The sequence below is a fragment of the Aythya ferina genome, assembly GCF_964211825.1.
Source record: "Aythya ferina genome assembly, chromosome: 34".
Lineage (NCBI taxonomy): Eukaryota > Metazoa > Chordata > Aves > Anseriformes > Anatidae > Aythya > Aythya ferina.
The window spans coordinates 1056641-1082617 of NC_140331.1; the positions used below are offsets into that span (position 1 = coordinate 1056641).

The following is a 25977-nucleotide window of genomic DNA, read 5'->3' on the forward strand; positions in this document are numbered from 1 at the left end:
TGGAGATGCTGTGTGGGAAGGAGGACCTTCAGGACCTTCAGAAAGGAGGCTCATGCCCTGGTGAGGGTTCTCCCAAGGCTCCAGCCTGCCCCAAAACTCTGCCCGCCAGCTGGGCACAGCCATTTGTCCCCACATCTCGGTGCATTCCCCAAAACCGAGCCCTGCGATGGGAAGTGGACACGGTGACTGTGCAGGAGGACGGGGGTCCAAGACCCCGCGCACACCCCTAGGACCGATGTCGGCAGCAGCAGCACCCCACTTCTGGCCATGTCCGTGCTTTCAAGCCTCAGTGGGATTGCTCGACCTGCCTTTACCTGTGCACTCGAGTATCCCGAAATACGAGCTCCCACGGCTGACGGAAACAAAAGCACGGGAGAACAAGAAGAAATCTGGGATCAGGTGAGGCCGGAGGCTCACAGCTGGAGCTTTGATGTGTTTTCAGCCAGCTGCCAGCAATCCTGGGGCTGCCTCCTGCCAAAAACCAGCCTTTGGTCAGACAAGACCAGGACAAACTCACAGCCTGAAGCAGAGCACCAGGGATGGACCAAGTGTGGGCAGCGACACCTCCGGAGGTAACTGTAGAAGAGCGAGGAGTGGAGAAAGTCCTCCGTGGCGGTGGACTGCCAAAAACTCCAACAAAGACAACCTCCAAGAAGCTGTCTCTCCTTTTGAGAGCTCCAACTGTGAAGAAAGTCCCCACAATCACAATATCATCACCAACGAGCTCCGAGGACAGCCTGCCCTGGAGGCCTCGCTATAACACCTCCCTGCTGCTGCCCACCCCGGACGGTACATCCAACACGCTGGAACGCAAACCGTCCAGAGCAAGGCACCCGGGACAGGAGAGACCCTTCTCACAATCTGAGATTTTGGAGCTCTGGAAGCGTTATCTCAAGATGTAAAACCCAAAAACGATTGGGGTGTGTGTCCAAGTTCATTTCCAGCATTACACAGCACAGACACGTCACAAATGGACACGAAGGGAGAGGAGAAAACATCATTGCTGGTTTTGGTAGCAATTTCCGGGTCTGAGCAGAGATGAAAGTCTGTTTGAGCCGAGATGAGAAAGATTCAGGGCACAGCTGTAGGTATCTGCTGCGCAGCTGAAGCACGCGCGGGCAGGATGGAGCGTGATTTTCGTCACAGCGGCCCTTGTGCTGCCATTCCGGATTTGTGCCTGGAGCAGTGCTGATGGCACACTGCTGCTTTGGCTGCTCTGAGCAGCGGTCTCATGGCACTCACCTAAAGCACCATTTTTAATGCCCCAAGCCCCCTTTTGAAGGCCCAAAGCCTTCGTTTTGGAAACCAAAGCCACATTTGAGTCTACGCATCCCCATTGTAAGAGCCGAAAGCTTCCTTTAAGGGTCCGAATCCCAAACTGCTTTTGAGAGTCCAGTGCACGGGTTTTAAGATCAAAGCGTCTGTTTTACTACCCAAAACCTCAAGTTAGGATCCAGATCCAGCTTGTTATGGCCTAAAGACTAATTTTTTAGATCAGTGTTATTTCCAGTCTCCTATACCTCATTTTGGGGTCCAAAACATCCTTGTAAGGGCTTCCACCATCACTTTTAGAGCCTCATGCCTCCTATTTAGGCCTACAGCCTTCTTCCCTTCAGGGCCCAAACCCTTCTCTTCAGGGCAAAAAAAAACAAATTCTTCAGGGCACAAAACCCTTTTTGAGGGCTCAAACCCTTCTCTCTAAGGCCAAAATCCATCTCTTCAGGGCCCAAACCCCTCTCTTCAGGTCCCACACCCTCTCTTTAGGGCCCAGCCCTTCTCCTTCGGTTCAAGACCTTTTCTTTATGGCCCAAACCCCTGTATTGAGAGCTCTAACCCTTCCCTTTAGGGTGAAAGCCCATCTCCTTAGGGCCCAAGACCTCTTTATGGCCCAAAAGCTTCTCCTTAGGGCCCAAAGCCTTCTTCTAGTCAGGGCACAAAACCTTCTCTTTAGGGACCAAACCTTTCTATTTAGGGCCCAAGCCCTTCTCTTTAGGACACAAACCCCTCTCTTTAGACCCCAACCCTTCCTTTTTGGCCTCAAACTGATCTTCCATTTATGACCCAAACCGTTCTCTTTCGGGCCCAAGCCCTTCTTCTCTTTTGGGCTCAAACCCTTCTCTTTCAGGCCCACACCCTCTCTTTACGGCCCAAACCCTTCTTTTCTCCTTAGGTCCCAAACCCTCTGTGTCGGGCCCAAACCCTTCTCTTTCGGGTCCAAAACATTCTTGTTTTAAGCCCCAAAGCCTTCTCGGGCAGGATGGAGCTCTGGGGCATCCAGCAGGAGCTGCTTCCCAACCCACGGCTCTCGGGTCACTCTCCAGGTGCCCAAGTTCAGGCTGTTATGCCAGGAAGCAGAAAGAGAGAGGCCAGAGGCCATGGGACATGCTGCCCTCTCTCCACTGACAAGGGACATGACAAGGCAGTGCTTATTAACAAGGATTTGCATCTGGGTGATTTGGGGCAGGTGGCTGCAGATGCTGAAGGGGCAGGAATGGGACTTGTGTGGTGCAGTTTATTTATTTCACCCTGGCAGGGATAATTAATTAGGGTTAATCTTCGTCACATTGGCCCTTGTGGTGCCGCTCTGGATTTGTGCCCGGAGCAGTGCTGATGGCACACTACTGCTTTGGCTGCTCTGGGCAGTGGCCCCATAGCACTCACCTAAAGCACCGTTTTTAATGCCCCAAGCCCCTTTCTGAGGGCCCAAAGCCTTTGTTTTGGAACCCAAAGCCACATTTGAGTGTCCGCCACCCCATTGTAAGAGTATAAAGCTTCCTTTATGGGTCCGAACCCCAAACTGCCCAAAGGGCAGAGTTTGGGCCTCTCTAAGGCCCAAACCCTTCTCTTTAAAGCCCAAGCCCTTCTTCTCTTTAGGGCCCAAACCCTTTTTCTCCTTTGGGCCCAAATCCCTCCCTTTTGGGACCAAACCCCTCTCTTCAGGGCCTAAGCCCTGATTTTTAGGGCCCAAGCCCTTCTTTTTTGGGCCCAAGACCTTCTCTTTAGGGCACAAGCCGTTCTCTTCAGGGCAAAACGAAAAAACTATTCTTCAGGACCCAAGCCTTTCTTCTCTTTAGGGCCCAAACCGTTCTCTTCAGGGCAAAAAAACCTGTTATTCAGGGCCCAAGCATTTCTCTTCAGGGCCAAACCCCTCTCTTCAGGGCCCAAGCCCCTCTATTTAGGGCACAGAGTCTCATTTCTGGGGGCTGAATCTCCACAGTAAGCCCCAATCCCTCTTTGAAGCAGGCATGGCCTTGCTGGTAGGGTATAATGGGACCTCTGAGGGAGCAAGGGCTCATTGTAGGACCCAAATCCTCATTTCAGGGCCCCAAACACCACGGTGGGGTCCACAGTCCCAGTTTTTGGTTTGGGATTTCAAAGTGTCCGTCTGAGCACTCACAGCCACGTTTTAAGGGCCCAGACCCTCATTTTTAGGACCCCAAACCTTCTTTTAGCGTCCAGGCCCCATCTTAAGGGTCCAAGGCTCCCAGTTTCACCATCCAAAGTCTGGCGGTCCACATTGGGGTGACGTGGCAAGGGGGTGGCAGCGGGGGGCACCCCCAAATTGAAGGATAAGGGTGTCCCCCATGTCCCCCAGGAGCCCCCAGACCCACTTGCTGGTGTGACTCGTACAGGAAAAGGATGAGTGAGGGGGTCCCCAGTGCTCCCAGTGCCCCCAAACACTCCTAATGGTGCAACTGGAACCCCAGGAAGATGGACAGGGGCAAGTCCAGTGCCCCCCAGCAGCACCCAAACCCCCTTACTGGTGTGACTGGGACTCCCAAGGGATGTGTGAGAGGGACCCCAGTGCTCCCAGTACCCCTAACCCACTGTACTGGTGTAACTGGGATCCCACAGAGATGCTTGAGGGGGGCTCCCAGTTCCCTCTAGCACTCCCTGAACGCCGTTACTGGTGGCACTGGGATGCCACAGGGCCGGGCGGAGAGGGGGGGTCCCCAGTGCTCCCAGTATCCCCCAGTGCTCCCAGTATCCCGCAACAGGGCTAGGCAAGCAAACCCGGCCACGGCTGGGAGCGGCAGCGTAATAAGGACTCTCTGCGCCCTTATTAATGACTATTAATTAAAAGGGGAACCCCACACACACACCCCCCGCAGCCCACTTGGTATCTCCCAGCGCTGCCCGGCCCTTTGCCCTCACCCAAGATGGCGGCGCGGCGGCTTCAGGGCGGCGCCTGCTGAGGGCAGGGGAATCCCCAGCGCGTGCAGCGGAGGCGGCGGCGCCGCGAACGGAGGTGGCGGGGGCCGGGGGGGCCCGGAGGGGGCTCGGGGGGAGGTCTGGGGGGGTGCCGGGGGGGTGGGGGCTCGGGGGGGGCACGGGGAACCTCGGGGCACCCCCCCTGGGGGGGTCCCGAGCGCGGGGGGCGCTGCAGGAGCCCTGTATTGAGCCCCCCTCCCCCCCCCCAGGCCTGTGATTTTGGGGGGGGGGCCGGGAGTGGGGGGGTGGGGGAGTCGGGGGGGGCTGTGAGGTGCTGGGGGGTTGGGGGGACCCCCCCACAGCCCCTCCTGGAGGTGTTTTGGGGGGTCCTTGGGCTGGGGGGGGGGTGCGGGGGCTCCTGGGGTGGTTGGGGGGGGGAAGGAGGGATTTGGGGGGGAAACAGGGGGGCTGTTTTTTTTTGGGGGGGGGGCAGCAGGAAACTTTTGAGGTCCTCACAGCCGGGGACCCTCTATGGGGGGGTCCTTTTGGGGTCTCTGTATGGGGGGGGCCTCTTGGGGTCGCTCTATGGGGGAGTCTCTTTGGGGTCCCTGTTTGGGTGTGTGTGGGGGGGTCTCTTTAGGGTCCCCTCAATGGGGGGGGGTCCTTTTGGGATCCCTGTTTGGGGGGAGGTTCCCACGGGGTCCCTGGATGGGGGTCCCTCCTTGGGGGGGGGTCTCTTTGGGGTCCCTCTTTGGGGGGGTTCTCTTTGGGGTCCCTCTTTGGGGGGGGTCCTTTTGGGGCCCTCGTATGGGGAGGGGTCCCCACGGGGTCCTGTGTATGGGGGGGGTCCTTTTGGGGTCCCTTTATGGGGAGCTCCCAGTCCAGCTGCTCCCATCCCCGCAGGGCTGGGGGGGGCCCCAAACTGGCCCATACTGGTCAGCCCCCCCCATTTGTGCGTCCATAACTGGGAAGGGGAAGGGCTTTGAGGCTCCCCCCTCCCCCAAATTTCCCCCCAGAGACCCAGATGCCCCCCCAAAAGGCCATCTGGGTGCCCCCCCCATTACAGGGGACCCCCAGGTGTCCCCCCTCAGTGACAGCGCCGTCCCCTCTGTGTGTCCCCCCCCCCTTTTCAGGGGACCCCAGTGCCCCCCCCGGGGACCGCCCCCATGGCGGAGGAGCTGGAGCCGCTGCTGGAGCCCCCCGAAGTCTTCCTCGAGCTCTGGAACATGTGAGTGGGGGCGGGGGGGGCACGGGGGGGGTGACAGGGACACGGGAGGGGGGTGACAGGGACGGGGGGGTGCCACCCGGTGACCTTATTGTGTCCCCCCCCCTTTCCAGGCTGCCTGATAACATGCACTCGCTGTCCCCCCCTGACGATCCGCTGGCTGTGGTAAGTGGGGGGGGGGGTCCCGATGTCCCCAGGGGGGGTCCCGGTGTCCCCAAGGGGGTCCCATTGTCCCCAAAGAACCCCAGCAGCTGGGTGACCCCAACGGGGTCCCGGATTGCCAGGGGTCCCCCCAAAAAAGCAGCCGGGGTTGTGGGTTCTTCCCAAAAGGGGCCAAGGCACCCGGCTGTCCCCAGAATGACCCCAAAAGGGACTGGGATGACCCCAAAAAGGGACTCCAGCACCCAGCTGTCCCCAAAATGACCCCAAAAAGGGGCTTGGATGACCCCAAAAAGGGACCGGGGTGTCCCCAAAAAGGGGCTCTGGCACCCAGCTGTACCCAAAAAGGACCTGGGTGTCCCAAAAAAAGGGACCCTGGCACCCAAACGGGTCCTGGATGACCCCAAAAAGGGACCTGGGTGCCCCAAAAGGGACCTGAGCATCCCCAAAACGGACCTGGATGACCCCAAAAAGAGACCCTGACACCTAGTTGTGCCCAAAAGGGTCTTGGATGACCCCAAAAAGGGGCTTGGATGTCCCGAAAAAGGGACCCTGGCACCCAAAAGGGACCTGGATGACCCCCAAAAAGGGACTTGGATGTCCCCAAAAGGGAGCCTGGCTCCCAGTTTTCCCTAGAAGGGGCCTGGATGACCCCAAAAAGGGGCTCTGACACCCAGCTGTACCCAAAAGGGACCTGGATAACCCCAAAAAGGGACCTGGGTGCCCCAAAAGGGACCTGAGCATCCCCAGAAGGGACCTGGATGACCCCAAAAAGAGATCCTGACACCTGGTAGTCCCCAAAAGGGTCTTGGATGACCCCAAAAAGGGGCTTGGATGTCCCGAAAAGGGGACCCTGCCACCCCAAAGGGACCTGGGTTCCCCAAAAGTGTCCTGAGTGACCCCAAAAAGGGACCTGGGTGCTCCAAAAGGGTCCTAGATGTCCCCAAAAAGGGACCATGACACCTAGTTGTCCCCAAAAGGGTCCTTGATGACCCCAAAAAGGAGCTTGGGTGTCCCCAAAATGGGACCCTGGCCCCCAGCTGTCCCCAAAAGGGACCTGGATGACCCCAAAAAGGGACATGGGTGTCCCCAAAAAGGGACCCTGGCACCCAAAAGGGACGTGGATGTCCCCAAAAGGGTCCTGAATGACCCCAAAAAGGGACCTGGGTGCCCCAAAAGTGTCCTGAATGACCCTGGGTTCCCCAAAAGGGTCCTGGATGACCCCAAAAAGGGGCTTGGATGTCCCGAAAAGGGGACCCTGCCACCCCAAAGGGACCTGGGTGACCCCAAAAGGGTCCTGAATGATCCCAAAAAGGGACCCCGGCACCAAAAAGGGACCTGGATGTCCCCAAAAGGGTCCTGAATGACCCCAAAAAGGGACCTGGATGTCCCCAAAAGGGTCCTGAATGACCCCAAAAAGGGACCTGGGTGCCCCAAAAGGGTCCTGAATGACCCCAAAAAGGGACCCTGGCACCCAAAAGGGACCTGGGTGACCCCAAAAGGGTCCTGAATGATCCCAAAAAGGGACGTGGGTGTCCCCAAAAAGGGACCCTGGCACCAAAAAGGGACCTGGATGTCCCCAAAAGGGTCCTGAATGACCCCAAAAAGGGATTTGGGTGCCCCAAAAGTGTCCTGAATGACCCCAAAAAAGGGACGCGGGCGTCCCCACGAGGTCCCCCCGCCATTGGGGTGCCCCCAAGGCTGCCCCCTGCCCCTCTCCCCAGCAGGACCTGTGCCCCCTGGAGCCGAGCGAGCCCCCCCTGGGGCCCCCCCCCGGCACCGAGCCCCCCCCGGCGGCTCCCCCCGAGCCCCCCCGGGCGTCCTCGCTGCCCATGGTGCCGTCCACCGAGGACTACGGGGGCCACTACGACTTCCAGCTGGGCTTCCAGGAGACCGGCACCGCCAAATCCGTCACCTGCACCGTACGTGGCCGGGGGGGGGCACAACGGGGGGGGCAGGATTTTTTTTGGGGGGGGTTACGGGGTTGTGGGGTCACCCAGGAGTCCCTATAAGGGTGTCCCGGTCAGTGGGAGGGGGGAAATGGGGAGGGAGGAGGGAGGTGGGGGGGGCTGGAGTTGTTTTGGGGGGGGGCTGGAGTTGTTGGGGGGGGCACGGGGGGGGGGAACAGCATCTTTGGGGGGGGGTAAGGGGGGGTTATGGGGTTGTGGGGTCACCCAGGAGGCCCTATAAGGGTCCCACAAGGGGTCCTGGTCAGTGGGAGGGGTGAAATGGGGAGGGAGGGGGGAGGTGGGGGGGGTCCTGGGGGGGGGCTGGAGTTATTTGGGGGGGGGCATGGGGGGGGACAGCATTTTTGGGGGGGGGGTTATGGGGTTGTGGGGTCACCCAGGAGACCCCATAAAGGGGTCCTGGTCAGTGGGAGGGGGGAAATGGGGAGGGAGGAGGGAGGTGGGGGGGTCCTGGGGGCTTTTGGGGGGTTGGGGGGGGTCCTGAGTGGGGTCCCAAGTCATTGGGGGGGACCCCATAAAGGTTGTGGGGGGTCCCAAATGGGTTTGGGAGGGGACAGTTTTTAGGGGTCCTGGGGGGGGTCCATGGTGTGGGGGGGTCCCTATTAATTGGGGGGGGATCTTAGATGGGTCCCTATATTTTTGGGGTCCTTATGCACCTGGGGGGGGTCTTGGTTATTTTGGGGGGGTCCCCATTAACTGGGGGGGGTTGTAGCTGGGTCCCTATATTTTTGGGGTCCTTATGCACCTGGGGGGGGTCCCCATTAATTGGGGGGGGGGGGTCCTAGCTGGGTCCCTGTATTTTTGGGGTCCTTATGCACCTGGGGGGGGTCCCCATTAATTGGGGGGGGGGTCCTAGCTGGGTCCCTGTATTTTTGGGGTCCTTATGCACCTGGGGGGGTCCCCATTATTTTGGGGGGGTCGTAGCTGGGTCCCTATATTTTTGGGGTCCTCATGCACCTGGGGGGGTCCCCATTAATTGGGGGGGGGTCCCTATTATTCCGGGGGGGGGTCTCAGTTATTTAGGAGGGATTCCTAGCAGTTTCTGGGGGGGGGGGCACGGACACACCTTGGCGGGGTCGCGGGGGTGACCCCGTGCCCCCCCCCCAGTACTCCCCGGTGCTGAACAAGCTGTACTGCCGCCTGGCCAAGCCCTGCCCGGTGCAGGTGAGGGTGGGGGCCGCGCCCCCCCCGGGGGCCGTGCTGCGCGCCGTGGCCGTCTACAAGAAGTCGGAGCACGTGGCCGAGGTGGTGCGGCGCTGCCCCCACCACGAGAGGAACGGGGAGGGCACCGACGGTGAGCCGGGGGGGGGGCACGGGGGGGCTGGGGGGGTTTTGGGGGGGTTGGGGGTCCTGGGGGGTCGTGGGGGGGGCAGGGGTATGGGGGGAGTTGGGTTTGGGGGTGATTGGGGGGGTCTTTGGGGGGGCGTGGGGGAAGTTGGGGGGGTCTTTGGGGGGGGTATGGGGGAAATTGGGATGGGGGGGTCCTTGGGTGGGTTGGGGGGGTCAGGGATGGGCAGGGGTATGGGGGGAGTTGGGTTTGGGGTGGTGCTGCCCCCACCATGAGTGCAATGGGGAGGGCACCGACGGTGAGTTGGGGGGGGGGCACGGGGGGGCTGGGGGGGTTTTGGGGGGGGTTGGGGGTCCTGGGGGGGTCAGGGGGGGTCAGGGGTATGGGGGGAGTTGGGTTTGGGGTGGCGCTGCCCCCACCACAAGAGAAACGGGGAGGGCACCGACGGTGAGCTGGGGGGGGGCACGGGGGGGCTGGGGAGGTTGGCGGGGGTCGGGGGGGGGCAGGGGTATGGGGGGGAGTTGGGTTTGGGGCTGTTTGGGGGGGTCCTTGGGGAAATGGAGGGATGGGGGCATGGGGGGAGTTGGGTCTGGGGGTGATTTGGGGGGTCCTTGGGGGGGGGGGGGTATGGGGGAAATTGGGGGTGATTGGGGGGGGAATGGGGGAGCCATGGGAGTGATTTGGGGGGGGGCAGGGGCAGGGAGAAATGGGGGGGGAGTCCTTGGGGGAATTGGGTTTGGGGGTGATTGGGGGGGGTCCTTGGGAGAATGGGGGTGGGGATGAAGGAGGTTTTGGGGGGGGGGGGGAACATCAGGGGGCTGGGGGGGGGCATTGAAAGAACTGGGTCGGGGGGGGGGTCTGGGGGTCACTGGGGGGCGGATCCCAGGGGGAGATACTGGGGGAGCCGGGACCGGGAGGGGGGCTTTACGGGGAGAAATTGGGGTAATTGGTGCTATGGGGGGGGGGCTGTGGGCTGATGCCCCCCCCCGTCCCTCCCCCCAGGCCTGGCCCCCGCCCAGCACCTGATCCGTGTGGAGGGGAACCCCCAGGCGCGGTACCACGACGACGAGACCACCAAACGCCACAGTGTCACCGTGCCCTACGAGCCCCCCGAGGTACCCCCAAAACCCCCCCCACCCCCAAAAAAAACCCCCAGGTACCCCCAAACCCCCCCCACCTCCCTAACAGCCCCCCCCCATCCCAAATAACCCCTCCCCAAGCCTCCCCTCTGCCACCCCCGGGGGCATCTGGAGGCTCTTGGGGGGCTTTTTGGGGGGGCTGGAGGGGGGGGGGGGGCTGGATTTGGGGTGTTTTGGGGTGTTTCAGGGGTGGGGGGCAATTTATGGGATGCTCCTTTTTTTTTTTTTGGGGGGGGGGTGCTCAGGGTGGGTTTGGGAAGCTCAGGGCAGGGTTGGGGTGCTTGGGGCAGGGTTGGGGGGCTTAGGGCAGGGTTGGGGGGCTTTGGGGGCTTCGGGGGGGGTTTTGGAGTGTCCTCATGACCCCCCCCGATGCTGTTGTGTCCCCCCCCCCCCCCAGGTGGGCTCGGACTGCACCACGGTGCTGTACAGCTTCATGTGCAACAGTTCCTGCATGGGGGGCATGAACCGGCGCCCCATCCTCGCCATCCTCACGCTGGAGGGGCCGGGGTGAGTTGGGGGGGGGCACCCCAAAATATCTGGGGTTTGGGGGAGCCCCAAAATGCCTGGTTTGAGGGGGGAGCCCTAAAATCCCTGGTTGGGGGGGCACCCCAAAATAGATGGGGTTTGGGGGGGGGCGCTCCAAAATAGATGGGGTTGGGGGGGTGCCCCACAATAGATGGGGTTTGGGGGGGGTCACCCCAAGATATTTGGGATTTGGGGGAGCTCCAAAATGCCTGGTTGGGGGGGGAACCCTAAAATGCCTGGTTGGGGGGGGCGCCCCAAAATAGATGGGGTTTGGGAGGGTGCCCCAAAATGCCTGTGTTTGGGGGGGGGGGGGCTGGGTGGTTCCCCCATATACTGGGGGGGGTCTTTGGGGGGGTGTCCTTGCATGAGTCTAGTTGTGGGGGGGATTCGGGGGGGGTCCCCAAAACCTCATCCCACCTTGGGGGGGGGGGATTTAGGGGCAGGAATTTGGGGGTCTTGGGAGGGGAGGGGGGGGTCCGTGGCTGGGTCTCTGTGGGGTTCTGGGGTCGGGGGGGTCCGGGGGGGGGGTCCCGGTGCTCAGAGCCCCCCCCCAGTCTGTTTTTGGGGGGCAGGGGGCAGCTGCTGGGGCGCCGCTGCTTCGAGGTGCGGGTGTGCGCCTGCCCCGGCCGGGACCGCAAGATCGAGGAGGAGAACTTCCGCAAGAGGGGCGGGGCCGGGGGCGGGGCCAAGCGAGGTGAGGGGCAGGGCCTGGCGCCTGAGGGGCGGGGCTTAGTGGCTGGAGGGCGGGGCTTTGGCGGATGGGGGCGGGGTCCAGCGATGGGAGGGCGGGGCTGTGGGCAGGGGGTGGGTGGTTGGGGTGAGCTGGGGGTGGGGCCAGGCAATGGATGGGCGTGGTCAGAGTGGTGGGCGTGGTCTGTCGGAGGTGGGGGCGGGGCTACGTGCTGGGGGCGGAGCAACACAGCTGGGGAGGGCAGTGGTGGTGCCAAATGGAGGGGATGGGGTCAGGTGGATTGGGGGGCGTGGCTATGGGAGGGGGCGTGGTCAGGTGGAAAGGGGCGTGGCTAATTGGGGTGGGGGTGGAGTCAAGTGGCCCGGGGGTGGGGCTTTGAGGGGCGGGGGTTGCAGGGAGGGGGCGGTGGGGACCTGCCCTGGGCAATGGGGGCCCCCCCGGCCTTTGGGGACCCCCCCGGCCTTTGGGGACCCCCCCCGGGTACTGGGGCCCCCCCCAGGCCAATGGGGCCCCCCCCAGGCACCGGTCCCAGCCCTTTCTGCCCCCCCCCCAGCCCTGTCCCCCCCCACCAAGGCCCCGGAGACCCCCAAGAAGCGGGTGCTGAACCCCGACAATGAGATCTTCTGCCTGCAGGTGGGGGCTGGGGGGGGTCCTGGGGGTGGTTTTTGGGGGGGGGGGGGGGGCAGCAAGGGGGTCCCATGGGCAACCGAGGCTCCTGGGAGGGGGGTGGGGATTGGGAGGAAGGAGGGGGGTTGGGGTGCGGTGATAGGGTCTGGGGGGGGGAGTTAAAGTGTGTGGGGGGGTTGCTAGGGGCAGAGCTCACCCCCAGCCCGGACCCCGTGTGCCCCCCCCCCCAAAAGGTGCGCGGCCGCCGCCGCTTCGAGATGCTGAAGGAGATCAACGACGCCCTGCAGATGGCCGAGGAGGGGGCGGCGCCACGGCCGTGAGTGGGGGGGGGGCAAGGGGGGGGCGGCTGGGTCACCGTGGGGGGGGGCACACACTTGGGGAGGGGACACATGGGCACCTGGGGAGGGGGCTGTGGTCCTTGGGGGGAATCCAGAGGTTTGTGGTTTTTTTTTGGGGGGGGGGGGCAGATACTTGGGTCTTTTGGGAGGGGGGGAGGACACCCTTAGGGAGGGGGTTCCCTGGTGGGGGGGTCACCAACACACTGGGGGGGGGGGAGCTGAGGTCGCCTTTATGGGGGGGGCACCTTTGGGAGAGGAGAAACGGGTTAGTGGGAGGGGGGGATCCTCTAGTGTGGGGGGGTCATCAATACCCTCGAGGGTCCCTGGGTGGGGGGTCCTGGACATGTGGCTCATTTTAGGGACATGGGGGTTGCTTTTGGGGGCTTGGGGGGGGGTAGGAATTTTGGTAGGGGTCCCTGACCCCCCCCCCAATTTTCCCACCCCCCCCCCCCAGGTCGAAGGGGCACCGCCCGCGGGGGGAGGGGCCGCTGCCCCGCTCCGGGAAGAAGCTGCTGCTCAAGGGGGAGCCGCAGGACTCCGACTGACCACGCCCCCCGTGCTGGCCACGCCCCCCAGCCCCGCCTAGCCCCACCCCCTGCAGCCCCAAGCCCCGCCCCCTCCCTGCTCCAACCCCCCCGGCCCCACCCACCCCTCACGCCCCTGCGCTAAGCCACGCCCCCTCGTGCTAAAGCCCCGCCCCCTTCGCCCTGGCCCCGCCTCCCTCGCGTTAGCCCCGCCCCTTTGGCATGGATTTTTTTTAGAATAAAACTTTTTGTACCGCCCCCCCGGGGGGTGTCGGGGGGGGGGGGGAGGGTGCGGATTTGGGGTCCTCCCATGGGGTACTGGGGAGGGGCTCCAGTTGTCCCAGTGTGCGGTACTGGGGGGATCCCAGTTTGGGGTTCCCCAATATGGGGGGGTAGACCTAGTTTGGGGTTCCCCAGTATGGGGTACTGGGGGGGGGTCCCAGTTTACAGTTCCCCTGTATGGGGGGTGCCCATTTTGGGGGTCCCCACTGTGGGTGGGGGGGTCCCAGTTTGGGTTCCCCAGTATGGGTTATGGGGGTGGGGTCCCAGTATGGGGCACTGGGGGGGGCGGTCTCCAGTTCAGGGTTCCCAAGTATGGGGTACTGGGGAGGGCATTTTGGGGTTCTCTATTATGGGGCTCTGGGGGGGGGGGAACTGGGGTGGGATCCCCCAGAACATGTTCCTTTTTTTGGAGGGGGTGTCCTTTTATGGCTCCCCATTACTGGGGGGGTCCCAGTTTGGGGTCTGGTACCAGTTTGGGGGGGGGGGGGGTTCCCAATATATAGCCTGAGGGGGGAGCAGCTTGGGGACATCCCCGGTTTGGGTAGTGGGGGGGGGGGGGCAATTTAGGGATCCCATTGGGGGGGGGGATTAAGACCCCATTTTGGGGAGCACGAGGAGGTCCCAGTATGGGGGGGGGTGGGGATGTCACCCCCCCCCCCAAGGGCCGGCTCCTGCCAAGGCTCAGCCTGGAAAATTCCTCGGTCCCCTTGAGGTGACCTTGGGACGTGGGGGGGGGCACCCACAGCCCCCCCGCACCCATCCCCCCCCGGGACCTGCGGGGGGGGGTGGGGGGGTCGGGGGGGGGTCACCATCTGGCTGCTGCCGGGATTAGGGGGGATCAGGGGGGGATTTGCGCCCCCCCCCCCCCCCCCGGCGCGATGTGGGTCACGGGGGGGAGGGGCTGGCAATTGGGGGTGTTAATTGGGGGGGGCCTCATTTGGGGGGCTCCATCGGAATTAATGGGGGAGTTGTTAAATTGGGGGGGGGTACGAGAAGGAGATGATAATGGGGGGGGTAATGTTGGGTTGTTAATTGAAGGTTTGGGGGTATAATTGGGGTTAATTGGGGGGTCAACTTAATTAGAGGGTATCAATGGGGGGGTGATCACTGAGGGGGGGTAATGGGGGGGCTAATTGTCAATATCTATGGGGAACTGATAATTAGGGGGGGGCTGCTAATTCAGAAGGCTATAAAGTGGGGTAACTATGGGGAGTGTTAATTAAGGATATTAATTTGGGGGTAATTAGTGGGGGGGAGTTAATTGGGCGGTTAATTAGAGGCTGTGAATTGGAGGTGCCTTGGGGGAGGTCAGTGGGGGGGGGCGGCTTTGGGGGATTTAAATGGGGGGTTATTGGGGGCTCTGAACATGGGGAGTTAATTAGGGGTGCTAATTAATGCCTTGATTTGTGACTGCTAATGGGGGGGACACTCATTTAGGGTATTTAGTGAAGGATCACTAATGGGGCCGTAATTAACAGCCAACAATTAGGGGTGCTAATGGCGAGTGTTAATTGGGGGTATTGATTAGGAGCTGGTAATGGGGGGCTCTCATTTCAGGTATCATCGGGAGCCTGTTAATTGGTTGTTAATTTGGGGTGATTAATTTGGGGGTCACTTTGGAGGCATTTAATTGGGGTAATTGGAGGGTCTTCATAGGGAGGAGTTAATGGGTGTTAATTAGGAGCCATTAATTGGGGGTCATCTTTGATGGCTGTCAGTTGTAGGGGGTGTCCATCGGTGGTGGGTCGTTAATTGGGGGGGCTGTTAACTGCGGAATATTGGGCATTAATTAATTGAAATTAAATTTCAATTAATTCAATGTTACTGTTAATTAAATCTCTTTAATTAAGACATTAATGGGGGGGCTCTTAATTAGGTGGCTAATTAATGGGGGAACAGGGTGTTAATTATGGGGGTCTTTATTGTATGCTGTCAACTGGGGGGGCCACGGGGCAGCAGAGGTATTTTGGGGTAAAATCGGGCGATTTCGGTGTCTCCCCCCTTTCTTGCCCCCCAATGACGTCAACACCACGGCCCCGCCCCCCTCCATCTCATCATGAATGAGGCCACCGAGGCTGGGGACACGGGGGGGGGGGGGGGGGGGACCCAAGTGCCTGGGCACCCGGCCCTGGCAGCGTCTCCCTAACGAGCTCGTCAGGCTCATTAGCGGCCCCACCCCCACTGTGGCCTAATTACCACCCCCGGAGCAGCCCCAGGCAGCCGGGCCCAAACAAAACCACCAAAAAAAGCAGCTATTTCCACCAAAAACCACAGGTTTAATACGGAGGGGGGGGTTCCTCCCCGTCCACACCCCCCCAACTTTCACCTCCCGTGGACCCAAAATCTGTTCAATTCCCCCCAAAACGAAGGGGCGCACCCTGCTGGGGTGGGAGGGGGAGGGCTCGAGGGCTCAGCGCAGAGGGGGTGTTAGTGGGGGGAGGAAGGGGCTACAAGAGGGTGGCCAAGGTGGCCACCAGGCAAAATGGCCGCCATATGACCCGGGGCACCCAGGAGAGCTAGGTGGGACTCAAGATGGTAGCCAAGGTGGCCACCAGGCAAAATAGCTGCCAACGACCCAGGGCACCCAAGAGGCCTGCGTGGGACTCATGATGGTAGCCAAGATGGGTCACCAGCCAAAATGGCCACCATATGACCCAGGGCGTCCAAGAGGGCTGGGTGCAACTCAAGATAGTGGCCAAGATGGCCACCAATGCCTACAGGCCATGGGGTTCAAGATAGCCACCAGGACCTGGTGGCCATGAGCAATGGGGATCTAGGGTGGACGTCCATGGGGCAACAGTGGCCATCTCGGCGGCTGTGTTCTACCACGGTGGCCATTGTGGCCTTCCTCCATGCCCTTCATCGAATGACACTCAACCATGGTGGCTAGCATGGTGGCCATCTTGCCCCTTATCTGCTCCGCTGGCGGTAGCCCCCTGGCCCCGTTGGCCACCACCTTGATCCCAACCAATGCTCAACCACAGTGTCCACAAAGCCCAGGATGCTTCTGCCTCAGCCTACGGCAGCCATCTTCCATCCCTGTCCCCCACGGCAGCCATCTTGCCCTCTACTTGTACAACCACTGCTGATCACCTCAGTACCACAACAGCCATCTTCAGCCCAACCAGTGGCCCCGTAGCACAGTTTGCCATCTTGCCCTTTATTGAAACAACCAACAGCAGCCACCTTGGCAGCCTGGTGGCCATCTTGGCAGCCTGGTGGCCATCTTGGCCTCAACTGACCCAACAACGGCCATCTTGGCCACACAACCAGACGCTGGCCATCTTGGTAGCCTGGCGCTATCCCAACCGAAGCTCAACAGCAGCCACCCTGGTGCCATCTTGCTCCTCGCCCACACAACCAACACCAACCATCTTGGCCAGCAGCCTGGCGGCCATCTTGGCCTCACCCTAAGTCACCCAACCTACCTATGAAGCCCCCAAAAAAACTAAAAACCACCCAGCAACCACCAAAGCAAGCCCGCAATGGCGCTCCTAAGCAAAAGACAGGCAAATCTGGGGGCAAAACCCGGGCATTTGGGGGTGAGGAGAGAAGCCGGGGCCCTACCACACCGTTTAATTTATATATAATATAAAAAATATCTATGTACATTTATTATTCTTATATTAGGAGCATCTGGAGAGGCGGAAGGGGGGGAGGTTAGACCTGGCTCGAGGGGTGGGGGGGCGGCGCAGGGAGGTTGGGGGGGGGGGGCTCAATCCCGGTTGATGCGCAGGCGGAAGGCGACGCGGCCGGCGAATTTGTCGCGCTCATCATCAGCGCGGAGGCCGGCGGCGTTGAGGCGGCACTCGACGTGGTGCTCCACGTTGGCCGTGGCGTTGGCAAACTGCACCGCCACCACCGGCTGCGTGTAGTTCACCTGCAGCGCGGGGACGGCGTCACCCTGGGGGTGGGGGACGTGGGAGTGATCCCCCCCCACCCCATACGCCCCTAACACCCAAAACCCACCCCAAGGGTGAGCCAAGGGGCCAGAGCATCACCAAGCCCAACGAGGGGGCATCACCCTACAAGGGGCATCACCCTACAAGGGGCATCACCCTACAAGGGGCATCACCCTACAAGGGGGTATCACCCTACAAGGGGGCATCAGCATCGCAAGGGAATCGGGGGACACCCCCAGGGGATCAGGGGCACCCCCTGCGCCATATATCCAGGACCCCCCCAAGCCCCAGCCCCCCCACCCTGTGCCCCCACTCACGTGCACTCTCTTGCCGTAGTAGGGGAAGTACATGAGGTCGATGGTGCCATTTGGGGGGAAGAGCTGGAGGGGCCCCAGGAGGGCGGCATCCTCCTCCTGCTGTAGGGGGGGGGACAGGCACATCCCCACCTGCCCCACATGGGGAGGAGGCCCAATACCCCCCAGTGCCCACCTCCACAAATATGCCCCCTCCCAAATACCCCCAAGGCAGCCTCCCCCGTCCAAGGATCCGTCTCCCTACCAGCCCTTCCCCTCCCATGGACTCCCCCCGCCCCATACTCCAAAGGAACCCCCATAGACAAACCCCAACACGCCCCCCCCTCCCTCCCCCAAGGACCCTCCCCATTGCATCCTCCCAGTACAACTCTGGAGACCACCTCCATTAGATCCTGCCCCCCCTGTCCCCAACATCCCCTTGGTTCCCCCAAATATCCCCCCCGATCCTCCCAAATATCCCAATGGCCCCAAATCCCCCTCATTTTGCCCCCCATTGTTCCCTTCCCCTATACCCCATCTGCCCCCATGCCCATCAGTTTATCCCAGTTCTCTCCCAGTGACACCCCACCACCACCACCCAGTTTGTCCCAGTGCCCTCCCAGTTTGTCCCAGTGCCCCCCAGTCCCCTTACACTGCTGGCCGTCTGTCCCTGCGCCCCGCGGCCGGAAAGAAAGAGAAAATCAACTGCACGGGGACAGGGGGACATGGCACGGGGACACTGGGGACAGCAGAGACTTTGTGGGCACAGCACAGGGACAACGAGGACACAATGGGACAGTGGGAACACAGCACAGGAACACTGGGGACAGCACAGGGACCTTGGGAACAAGGCAGGGATGTGGCACGGGGACAGTGAGGACACGTTGGGGGACACAGCTTGGGGACACCAAGGACATGGCATAGGCGGACATTGCATGGGGACATCAGGGGACACCCCCTGGGGACACTGGATTTGGGGACAGCCAGCAGGGATTTGGGGGACAGCAAGGGGACGCAGCGGTTCAGGGACACTCAGCAGGTTTTGGGGTGAATCCAGCACATTTGGGGGCACCCAGCAGGATCTGGGGTAAATTCAACAAGCTTCAGGGAAGCTCAGCAGGGCTTTGGGGTGAATCTAGCCTGTTTGCGGACACTCAGCAGGATTATGGGGTGAAACCAGAAGATTTTGGGTGAAACACAATTTTGAGGTGAAATGAGCAGCTTTTGTGACAGCCAGAAGGATTTGGGGATTAAACTAGCCTACGCTGGGACACTCAGCAGGATTTGGGGGTCAATCTAGACTATTCTGGGGCAGCAGCGAGATTTGGGGTTAATCTAGCAGATTTGGGGACACCCAGCAGGATTTGGGTTGAAACTAGAAGATTTGGGAACACACAGCACGATTTGGGGTTCAATCTAGCCTATTTGGGGGGATATCCAGCAGGATTTAAATTTAAACTAGCAGATTTTGGGACACCTAGACGGATTTTGGGGTGAATCTAGCCAATTTCAGGAGTACCCAGCAGGATTTAAGTTGAAACTAGCAGATTTGGGGACACCCAGCAGGATTTGGGGTCAATCTAGCCTATTTTGGGGGGTACCCAGCAGGATTTAGGTTTAAACTAGCAGATCTGGGGACACCCAGCAAGCTTTTGGGGTGAATCTAGCCTATTTGGGGTCCCCACCCCATTTTTCGGGGGCACCCCCTTACCAGGTCGCCCTTTGCCCGCGGCCGCTGGGGAGAGATGAGAGAGTGAGGGGACGTTGGGGACATGGGGGGGGTGACACGGGGTGGGGGGGGTGACACTGGGGACACTGGGGGGGTGATAGTGGGGGGGGGGGGGGACACCGGGGTCACCTTGGCGGCGCACACCACGTTGATGCTCTTATTCCTCCCCGGGAAGAAGTTGATGACCTGTGGGAGGTGAAGGGTTAACAGGGCCCAGTGCCGCCCAGTATGACCCAGTGCCACACAGCCCATAATGCCAGGGAATCCCAGTGCCTCCCAGTGCAATGCAAGGCATCCCAGTGCACGGCAATGCATTGCAAGACGCACCCCAGTGCTCCCAGTGCATCCCAGTGCGTTACAAGCCACATGGCACTGCACTGTGCACCACCCCAGTGCTCCCAGTCTCTCCCAGTCCAATGCAACGCACCCCAGTACTAGTAGTATGCACTGCCCCAGTGCTCCCAGTCCCATGCAATGCATTGCAAATCTCCAAAGCATTGCACTGTGCACCACCCCAGTGCTCCCAGTCCCTCCCAGTGCATTGCAAACCTCTACAACCATTGCATTCCGCTCCACCCCAGTGCTCCCAGTACCTCCCAGTCATACTCGGTGCATTGCAAAGCTCCAGAAGCAATGCACCATGCACCTCCCCAGTGCTCCCAGTCCAATGCAATGCATTGCAAAGCTCCAAAGTATGACACCCTGCACCTTCCCAGTGCTCCCAGTCCCTCACAGTCCCATGCAATTCATCGCAACTCTCCCCAGCCTTTCCCTTTCTCCCCTCCCAGTGCTCCCAGTCCCATCCAGTGCACTCCAAACCTCCCCAACCATTACATTTTGCACCTCCACAGCGCTCCCAGCCCCTCTTGGCGCATCCCAACCCTCCCCATCCTCCCCCCCCAGTGCTCCCAGTTGCACTCAATGCACTCCAAACCTCCCCAACCATTGCACCATGCACCTTCCCAGTGCTCCCAGTCCTTCCCAGTGCACTCCAAACCTCCCCAACCATTACATTTTGCACTTTCCCAGTGCTCCCAGTCCCACTCAACACACTTCAAACCTCATCACCCATTGTGTTTTGCACCTTCCCAGTGCTCCCAGTCCCTCCCAGTGCACTCCAAACCTCCCCAACCATTGCACCATGCACCTTCCCAGTGCTCCCAGTCCCTCCCAGTGCACTCCAAACCTCCCCAACCTTTCCCTTCCTCCCCTCCCAGTGCTCCCAGTCCCTCCCAGTGCACTCCAAACCTCCCCAACCATTGTGTTTTGCACCTTCCCAGTGCTCCCAGTCCCTCCCAGTGCTCCCAGTCCCTCCCAGTGCACTCCAAACCTCCCCAACCTTTCCCTTCCTCCCCTCCCAGTGCTCCCAGTCCCTCCCAGTGCACTCCAAACCTCCCCAACCATTGCACCATGCACCTTCCCAGTGCTCCCAGTCCCTCCCAGTGCACTCCAAACCTCCCCAACCATTGCACCATGCACCTTCCCAGTGCTCCCAGTCCCTCCCAGTGCACTCCAAACCTCCCCAACCATTGCACCATGCACCTTCCCAGTGCTCCCAGTGCACTCCAAACCTCCCCAACCTTTCCCTTCCTCCCCTCCCAGTGCTCCCAGTCCCTCCCAGTGCTCCCAGTCCCTCCCAGTGCACTCCAAACCTCCCCACCCATTACATTTTGCACCTCCCCGGCGCTCCCAGCCCCTCTCGCCGCATCCCAACCCTCCCCATCCTCCCCTCCCAGTGCTCCCAGTGCCCCCAGCGCCTCACCCGGTTGACCTTGAGCAGCACGCAGGGCCGCCCGGCGCCGTAGCCGTAGTCGTCGTCGGCGCCCAGCCCGGCGCAGGGTCCCAGCAGCGAGCGGTTGAAGCGGCAGGCGCGCTTGGGGTAGTTGGGCACGCCGTCGTCCGGCTGCTCGTTGTAGCGCCCCGGGGTGCAGGCGGCGTTGCGGGCGGCCTGCACGCTGTCGTTGTACGCTGCGGCCAGCACCCGCTCGCACCAGTGCCGCCCAGTACGGGCCAGGGAGCTCCCGCTGCCTCCCAGAAGGGACTAGGGGCTTCCCAGGATGGGTCGGGGACCACCCGGTATGGAGTAGGGGCCCCCCAGTGTCTCCCAGTGTGGGCTAGGGACCCCCCAGCACCTCCCAGTATGCATTAAGGCCCACCCAGTATGGACTAGGGACCCCCCAGTGCCTCCCAGTATGGATCAGAGCCCTCCCAGTTTGGACTATGGACTTCCTAGTGCCTCCCAGAATGGACTAGGGAACTCCCAGTGCCTCCCAGTAGGGACTAGGGACCTCCCAGTATGGACAAGGGGCCCACCCAGTATGGACTAGTATGGATCAGAGCCTACCCAGTATGGACTGGAGACCCCCCAGTGCCTCCCAGTATGGATTAGGGCCCACCTGGTATGGACTAGGGAACTCCCAGTGCCTCCCAAAATAAATCAGAGCCCTCCCAGTACAGACTAGGAAGCTCCCAGTGCTTCCCAGTATGGACTAGGGCACTCCCAGTATGGACTGAGGCTCTTCTAGCACAGAATGGGGCCCTCCCAGTGCCTCCAAGGGGATCCCAGTACATCCTAGAACCATCCCAGTACAGACTGGAGACCTCCCAGTGCCTTCCAGTACAGACTAGGACCCTCCCAGCACATTGTGAGGCTCCCTAAGTCCTTCCCAGAGCCCCCAGTTCCCTCCCAGTGCCCCCCAGTTCCCTCCCAGCCCCTTCCCAGTGCCCTCCAGCCCCCTCCCAGTGCCTCCCAGTCCACTCACGCTCGAGGAACTGGTGCAGGGCGCGGACATAGTGGAGCCAGGTCTGGCTCTGGGTGACGTTGAAGGTGACGTCGAGCCCCTCGGCGCGCGGGCGGATCATCATCCCTGCGCACGGGGACTGGCCTCGCACCACGGCCTTGCACGACGGCCGTGCAACGTGCACGGGGGGGAGGGGAGGGGCCCTCGTGCAAGGGGAGGGGGGAGCCAGGGGCTGAGCCACCCCCCCCATTGCACACCCACTCCCCCCGGGCAATGTTGAGGCAGCCCTTGTGCAAATCCTCGTGCAAACCCTCGTGTGAGGGCTGTCTCAGGGTGTCAAGGCCCCCTGGTGCCCGCCCAACCCCCTTTACACAAACCCCACCAAGGTCCCACGGGGCCCCTTGTGCAAATCCTCGTGCAAAGGGTCACTTGGGGGGGTTTCAAACCTGCCTATTGCACACTTCCCCCAGCCACGAGGTCTCACTGCAAGTCCCTGTGCAAGGGGCCCCTCATGTAAACCTTTGTGCAAAGGGAAAGGGCCCCTCGTGAAAATCCTTGTGCAAAAGGTCCCACCGGGTGGGGGGGTTCAAGGCCGCCCACTGCACACTCCCAATGCCCTCCCCCAGCACCCCCAGCCACAAGGCCTCACTCCAAGCCCTCGTGCAAGGGGCACCTCATGCGACCCCTCGTGCAAAACCTCGTGCAAAGGTACCCTTGTGTAAACCCTCGTGCAAAGGATCACACTGGGGGGGGTTTCAAGGCTGCCCATTGCACACCCCCAATGCTCCTGGCCACGAGGTCTCACTCCAAGCCCTCGTGCAAAGGGTCTCTTGTGCAAACCCTCGTGCAAAGGGTCCCTCGTGCAATGGGTCACACTAGGGGGGGGTTCAAGGCCGCCCACTGCACACCCCCAGCGCCTCCCCCCAACATCCCCAGCCACGAGGTCTGGCTCCAGGTCCCCGTGCGAGGGGCCCCTCGTGCAAACCCTCGTGCAAACCCTCGTGCGAGGGGCCCCTCGTGCGCACCGGGGGTGGCGAGGCGGTCCTGGTACTTGGGCACGTGGGGGTCGACGCTCTGCAGCAGCACCCACATGGTGAGGGCGAAGAGCCCGGCCAGGAACCCGTAGAAGAGCAGGTAGAAGAGCAGGATCAGGCCTGGGGGGGGGGCGCACGGGGTCAGCACCCCCCCCATAACCCCCCCCGGGGGTGTGGGGGTGGGGGAATCCCCCCCCCAAAAAAAAAAACGGTCCCGAAACGCCACCCCAAAGCAGCCCGTTTGCCCCAAAATGCGCCCAAAGCTGCCCCAAGGACCCCAAGTGTCCCACAAACCCCCCAAATGTCACCCCTCCAGCACCCAAAAAGCCCCCCCCAAACTGCCCCAAGGCCCCCAAAATTGCCCCAAGGCCCGTAAATGACCCCAAATGTGCCCCCAAAACTGCCCCAAGATACCCAAACTGACCTGACAGCCCCAAACACTCCCACAAAGCCGCCCCAACCCCCCCTAAACTGCCCCAAGATCTCCCCAAAATGCCCCCCTAAATTGCCCCAGTAACAAACACCCCCACAAAAGTACCCCGAGACCCCCAAACGCCCCCCAAAAACTGCCCTGAAGCCCCAAATGCACCTCCTCCAACTGCCCTCCCACCCCAGCTGCCCCCCCAACTGCCCCCCGAGCCCCAAATACCCCCAAAGCTGTCCCAAACTACCGCCAGCCCCCCAAATGACCCCCAAATGACCCCAGAGCCCTAAACACCCCCCAAAAGACCTGTTCCATGACATCAAATCTACCCCAAAACTGCCCCAAACACCCCAAGCACACCAAAACTGCCCCCAAAGCCCCCTAAAAACCATGAAATCACCCCAATGACATCAAATCCCACCCCAAATACCCCCCAAAGCCCCCCCCCAAACTGCTCCTGGAGCCCCAAATACCCCCCAGAAAGCCCCAAATCCTCCCCAAACCCACCGCAGTCCCCAAATCCTCCTAAATTCACCCCAAAAATCAAACCCACTCTTGAAGGCCCCCCCAATCCCTTCCAAATACCCCCAAAATTCCCCCCAAAAACCCCAATCCCCCTTTTGCCCCCCCCCCAAAGCCCCCAGCCCCCCCCCCGAGCCATCTGTCCCTACAAATGGGGGGGGTCCCAGCCCTGGGGGGGGTCCCGTCTGTCTGTAAATGGGGGGGGGGCAATGTCCATCTGGCTGCCCCCCTCCTCCGGGGGGGGGTCCCTGTCGCTCCCATCCCCCAGCCCCATCCGTGACCTACTTTTGCAGCTACAGCGCGACAGACGGGGGGGGGGGCACAATCCTGCCCCCCCTCAAATTGACCACCCCCCCCCAATCCCCCAAAGTGCCCCCCCCTCCAATGCAGCCTCGTGGGGGGAGCCTGCAGCCCCCCCAAATTACACCCATGGGGGGGGGGACTTTAAGAGATGTCCTTCCATGGGGGGGGCTGCATACTGGGGGGGTCCCTACGCAGCCCCCCCCCCATTTAAACCCATACAGAGATTGGGGGATGCCCGGGGAGGACCCCATAAAACTCCCCTCCTGTTGCACTCCTGGGGGGGGGGTCCCCATATGGCCCCCTCCCGCTGCACCCACACGGGGGGGGTCCCTGTGCACCCCCCCATCGGACCCAAGTGGGGGGGGGTCCCCGCTGTGCCCCCATTTGCACCTATAGGGGAATCCCTACGCAACCCACCCTGATGCAGCCCTATAGGAGACCCCTACGTGCCCCCCCCCATTTGGGGGGTCCCTATGCGACCCCCCCCCATAGCTATATTGGGGGGTCTCATACGGCCCCCCCCCCCCCACTGCACTCAAATGGTGGGGGAAATAGGGTCCCCATGTGAAACCCAAATGGTGGGGGGGGGGGTCCCATACCCTAAACCCACACCGGGGTGGGGGGGGCACAACTTTTAGCAGCCCCCCCACGTGCATCCCTACGGGGGGGTCCCTCTGCGCCTCCCCACTGCACCCCAATGGGGTGGGATCCCCACGTAACCCCCCAGGGCCGCTCCCCACATCGCACCCCCAAAACCTGGGGGGGTCCCCGCGCCCCCCCGACCACCCCCCCCCCCCACCCAAAAATCCCGGACCTACCCCAACTGGTGCCGGTCCTGCCCAGGACCTGGCGGCTCCGGGGGTCCCACACGAAGGCTCGCCACTCGGCCAGCACCTGCCCGCAGCTCCGCTTCTCCTTGTCCCGAGCCATTTTTTATTTTATTTTATTTTATTTTATATTTTTTTGGAGGGGGGGGTCCCGGGGGGGGGGCGCTCCGGGGGTCCCGCTCCGCTCCGCCCGCGCCGGGATTCGAACCCGCGACTCCCCAGCGCCGCCGCCGCGCCGCCTTATATAGCCTCGGGGCCACGCCCCCTCGCCCCATAGCCACGCCCCTTATGCTAATGAAGGGGGCGGGGAGCCCCGCGGCCGTTTCCCACCGCCCCCCATTGAGAGATTTAATGGGGGGGGGGCGCTTAAAGGGGCCACGCGGGGAGAGGGGCGCTGGGAGGCCACTGGGGGGTACTGGGAGCACTGGGAGGGTTGGGTGGAGCACTGGGGGGGCGCTGGGAGCCTTGGGAGGGGGATGGGGGAGCACTGGGGGTGCTAACTGGGAGAACTGGGGGGCTACTGGGGGCATTGAGAAGGTTACTGGGAGCACTGGGTGGCTACTGGGAGCACTGGGGGGCTACTGGGGCCACTGAGCGGGTACTGGGAGTATTGAGAAGGTTACTGGGAGCACTGGGGGGCTACTGGGGACACTGAAAAGGTTACTGGGAGCTCTGGGGGCTTACTGGGTGAGCACTGGGAGCACTGGGGGGCTACTGGGGGCATTGAGCAGGTTAGCAGGAGCACTGGGGGGTTACTGGGAGCACTGGGGGGGCTACTGGGGGCTTACTGGGGCCACGGCGAGGGGTCGATGAGGAGGACCCCCGGGAGCTTACTGGGAGCCAACTGGGAGCACTGGAGGAGGGGCCCTGGGTGCCCTTGGGGGCTGCCGAGCGGGGGGGGGGGCGGGGCTGGAGAGGGGGCGGGGCGTGGGCGGGAGGTGCCGGGGGGGACACACAACCCCCCCAGCCCCCCCCCAACACCCAAAAAAAGAGGGGGGGGGGACCCCCACGCCCCCCCCCCGGTCGTGCCGTGCCGGGCGGCTCCGGGCTCCCCGGTAACGGCGCGTCCCGGACGGGTCCCCTGGGGACAACGGGGGGGGGGGGGGGTTGTGTGTGCCCCCCCCTCCCCCCCCCGGTGTCCCGGAGCCCTCGGGGGGGGGGGGCTATAAAAAAGGGGGGGGGGCCCCGCACATCCCCGTTAATCCCCGGGCGGGGCCAAAATCCCCGGGAGGCGCCGCGGGCACCGGGAGCTGAGCGGGTGAGAGGGGCTGGGGGGCACCGGGGG

At 62.1% G+C, this 25977-nt stretch overlaps 2 protein-coding genes across 3 annotated transcripts; one reads left to right on the forward strand and one right to left on the reverse strand.

Annotated features, from left to right (window-relative positions):
• The first annotated feature begins 4141 nt into the window (after window positions 1–4141).
• TP53 (tumor protein p53) lies at window positions 4142–12893 on the forward strand. The gene is made up of 11 exons (XM_084501855.1): window positions 4142–4249; window positions 5286–5380; window positions 5491–5542; window positions 7264–7458; window positions 8611–8797; window positions 9794–9906; window positions 10328–10437; window positions 11028–11149; window positions 11700–11779; window positions 12007–12089; window positions 12566–12893. Exons 2-11 carry the CDS (start codon window positions 5319–5321, stop codon window positions 12654–12656), a joined length of 1095 nt encoding a protein of 364 aa, XP_084357981.1. The 5' UTR covers window positions 4142–4249; window positions 5286–5318; the 3' UTR covers window positions 12657–12893.
• A 2279-nt stretch (window positions 12894–15172) lies between these two features.
• On the reverse strand, window positions 15173–24850 carry ATP1B2 (ATPase Na+/K+ transporting subunit beta 2). Of its 2 annotated transcripts, none has more exons than XM_084501883.1 (7): window positions 24684–24850; window positions 22608–22736; window positions 21604–21708; window positions 20604–20809; window positions 18971–19027; window positions 17137–17232; window positions 15173–16797 (listed from the first exon to the last, which is right to left on the reverse strand). In XM_084501883.1, exons 1-7 carry the CDS (start codon window positions 24793–24795, stop codon window positions 16633–16635), a joined length of 870 nt encoding a protein of 289 aa, XP_084358009.1. In that variant the 5' UTR covers window positions 24796–24850; the 3' UTR covers window positions 15173–16632. The 2 variants fall into 2 exon arrangements, with proteins under 2 accessions (XP_084358009.1, XP_084358008.1); XM_084501882.1 differs by having other exon boundaries at window positions 17137–17235; window positions 24684–24847.
• Between the last annotated feature and the right edge of the window lie 1127 nt (window positions 24851–25977).

Coding starts and splice junctions, on each gene's coding strand:
- TP53 (XM_084501855.1), top strand. CDS start 5,319: ATGGCGGAGGAGCTGGAGCCGCTGCTGGAGCCCCCCGAAGTCTTCCTC. Junction 11,150..11,699: donor CGGGGGCGGGGCCAAGCGAG/GTGAGGGGCAGG, acceptor CCCCCCCCCCAG/CCCTGTCCCCCCCCACCAAG. Junction 12,090..12,565: donor GAGGGGGCGGCGCCACGGCC/GTGAGTGGGGGG, acceptor CCCCCCCCCCAG/GTCGAAGGGGCACCGCCCGC.
- ATP1B2 (XM_084501882.1), bottom strand. CDS start 24,795: ATGGCTCGGGACAAGGAGAAGCGGAGCTGCGGGCAGGTGCTGGCCGAG. Junction 20,810..21,603: donor CCTGCACCAGTTCCTCGAGC/GTGAGTGGACTG, acceptor TGCTGGCCGCAG/CGTACAACGACAGCGTGCAG. Junction 17,236..18,970: donor ACGTGGTGTGCGCCGCCAAG/GTGACCCCGGTG, acceptor CCCCCCCTACAG/CAGGAGGAGGATGCCGCCCT.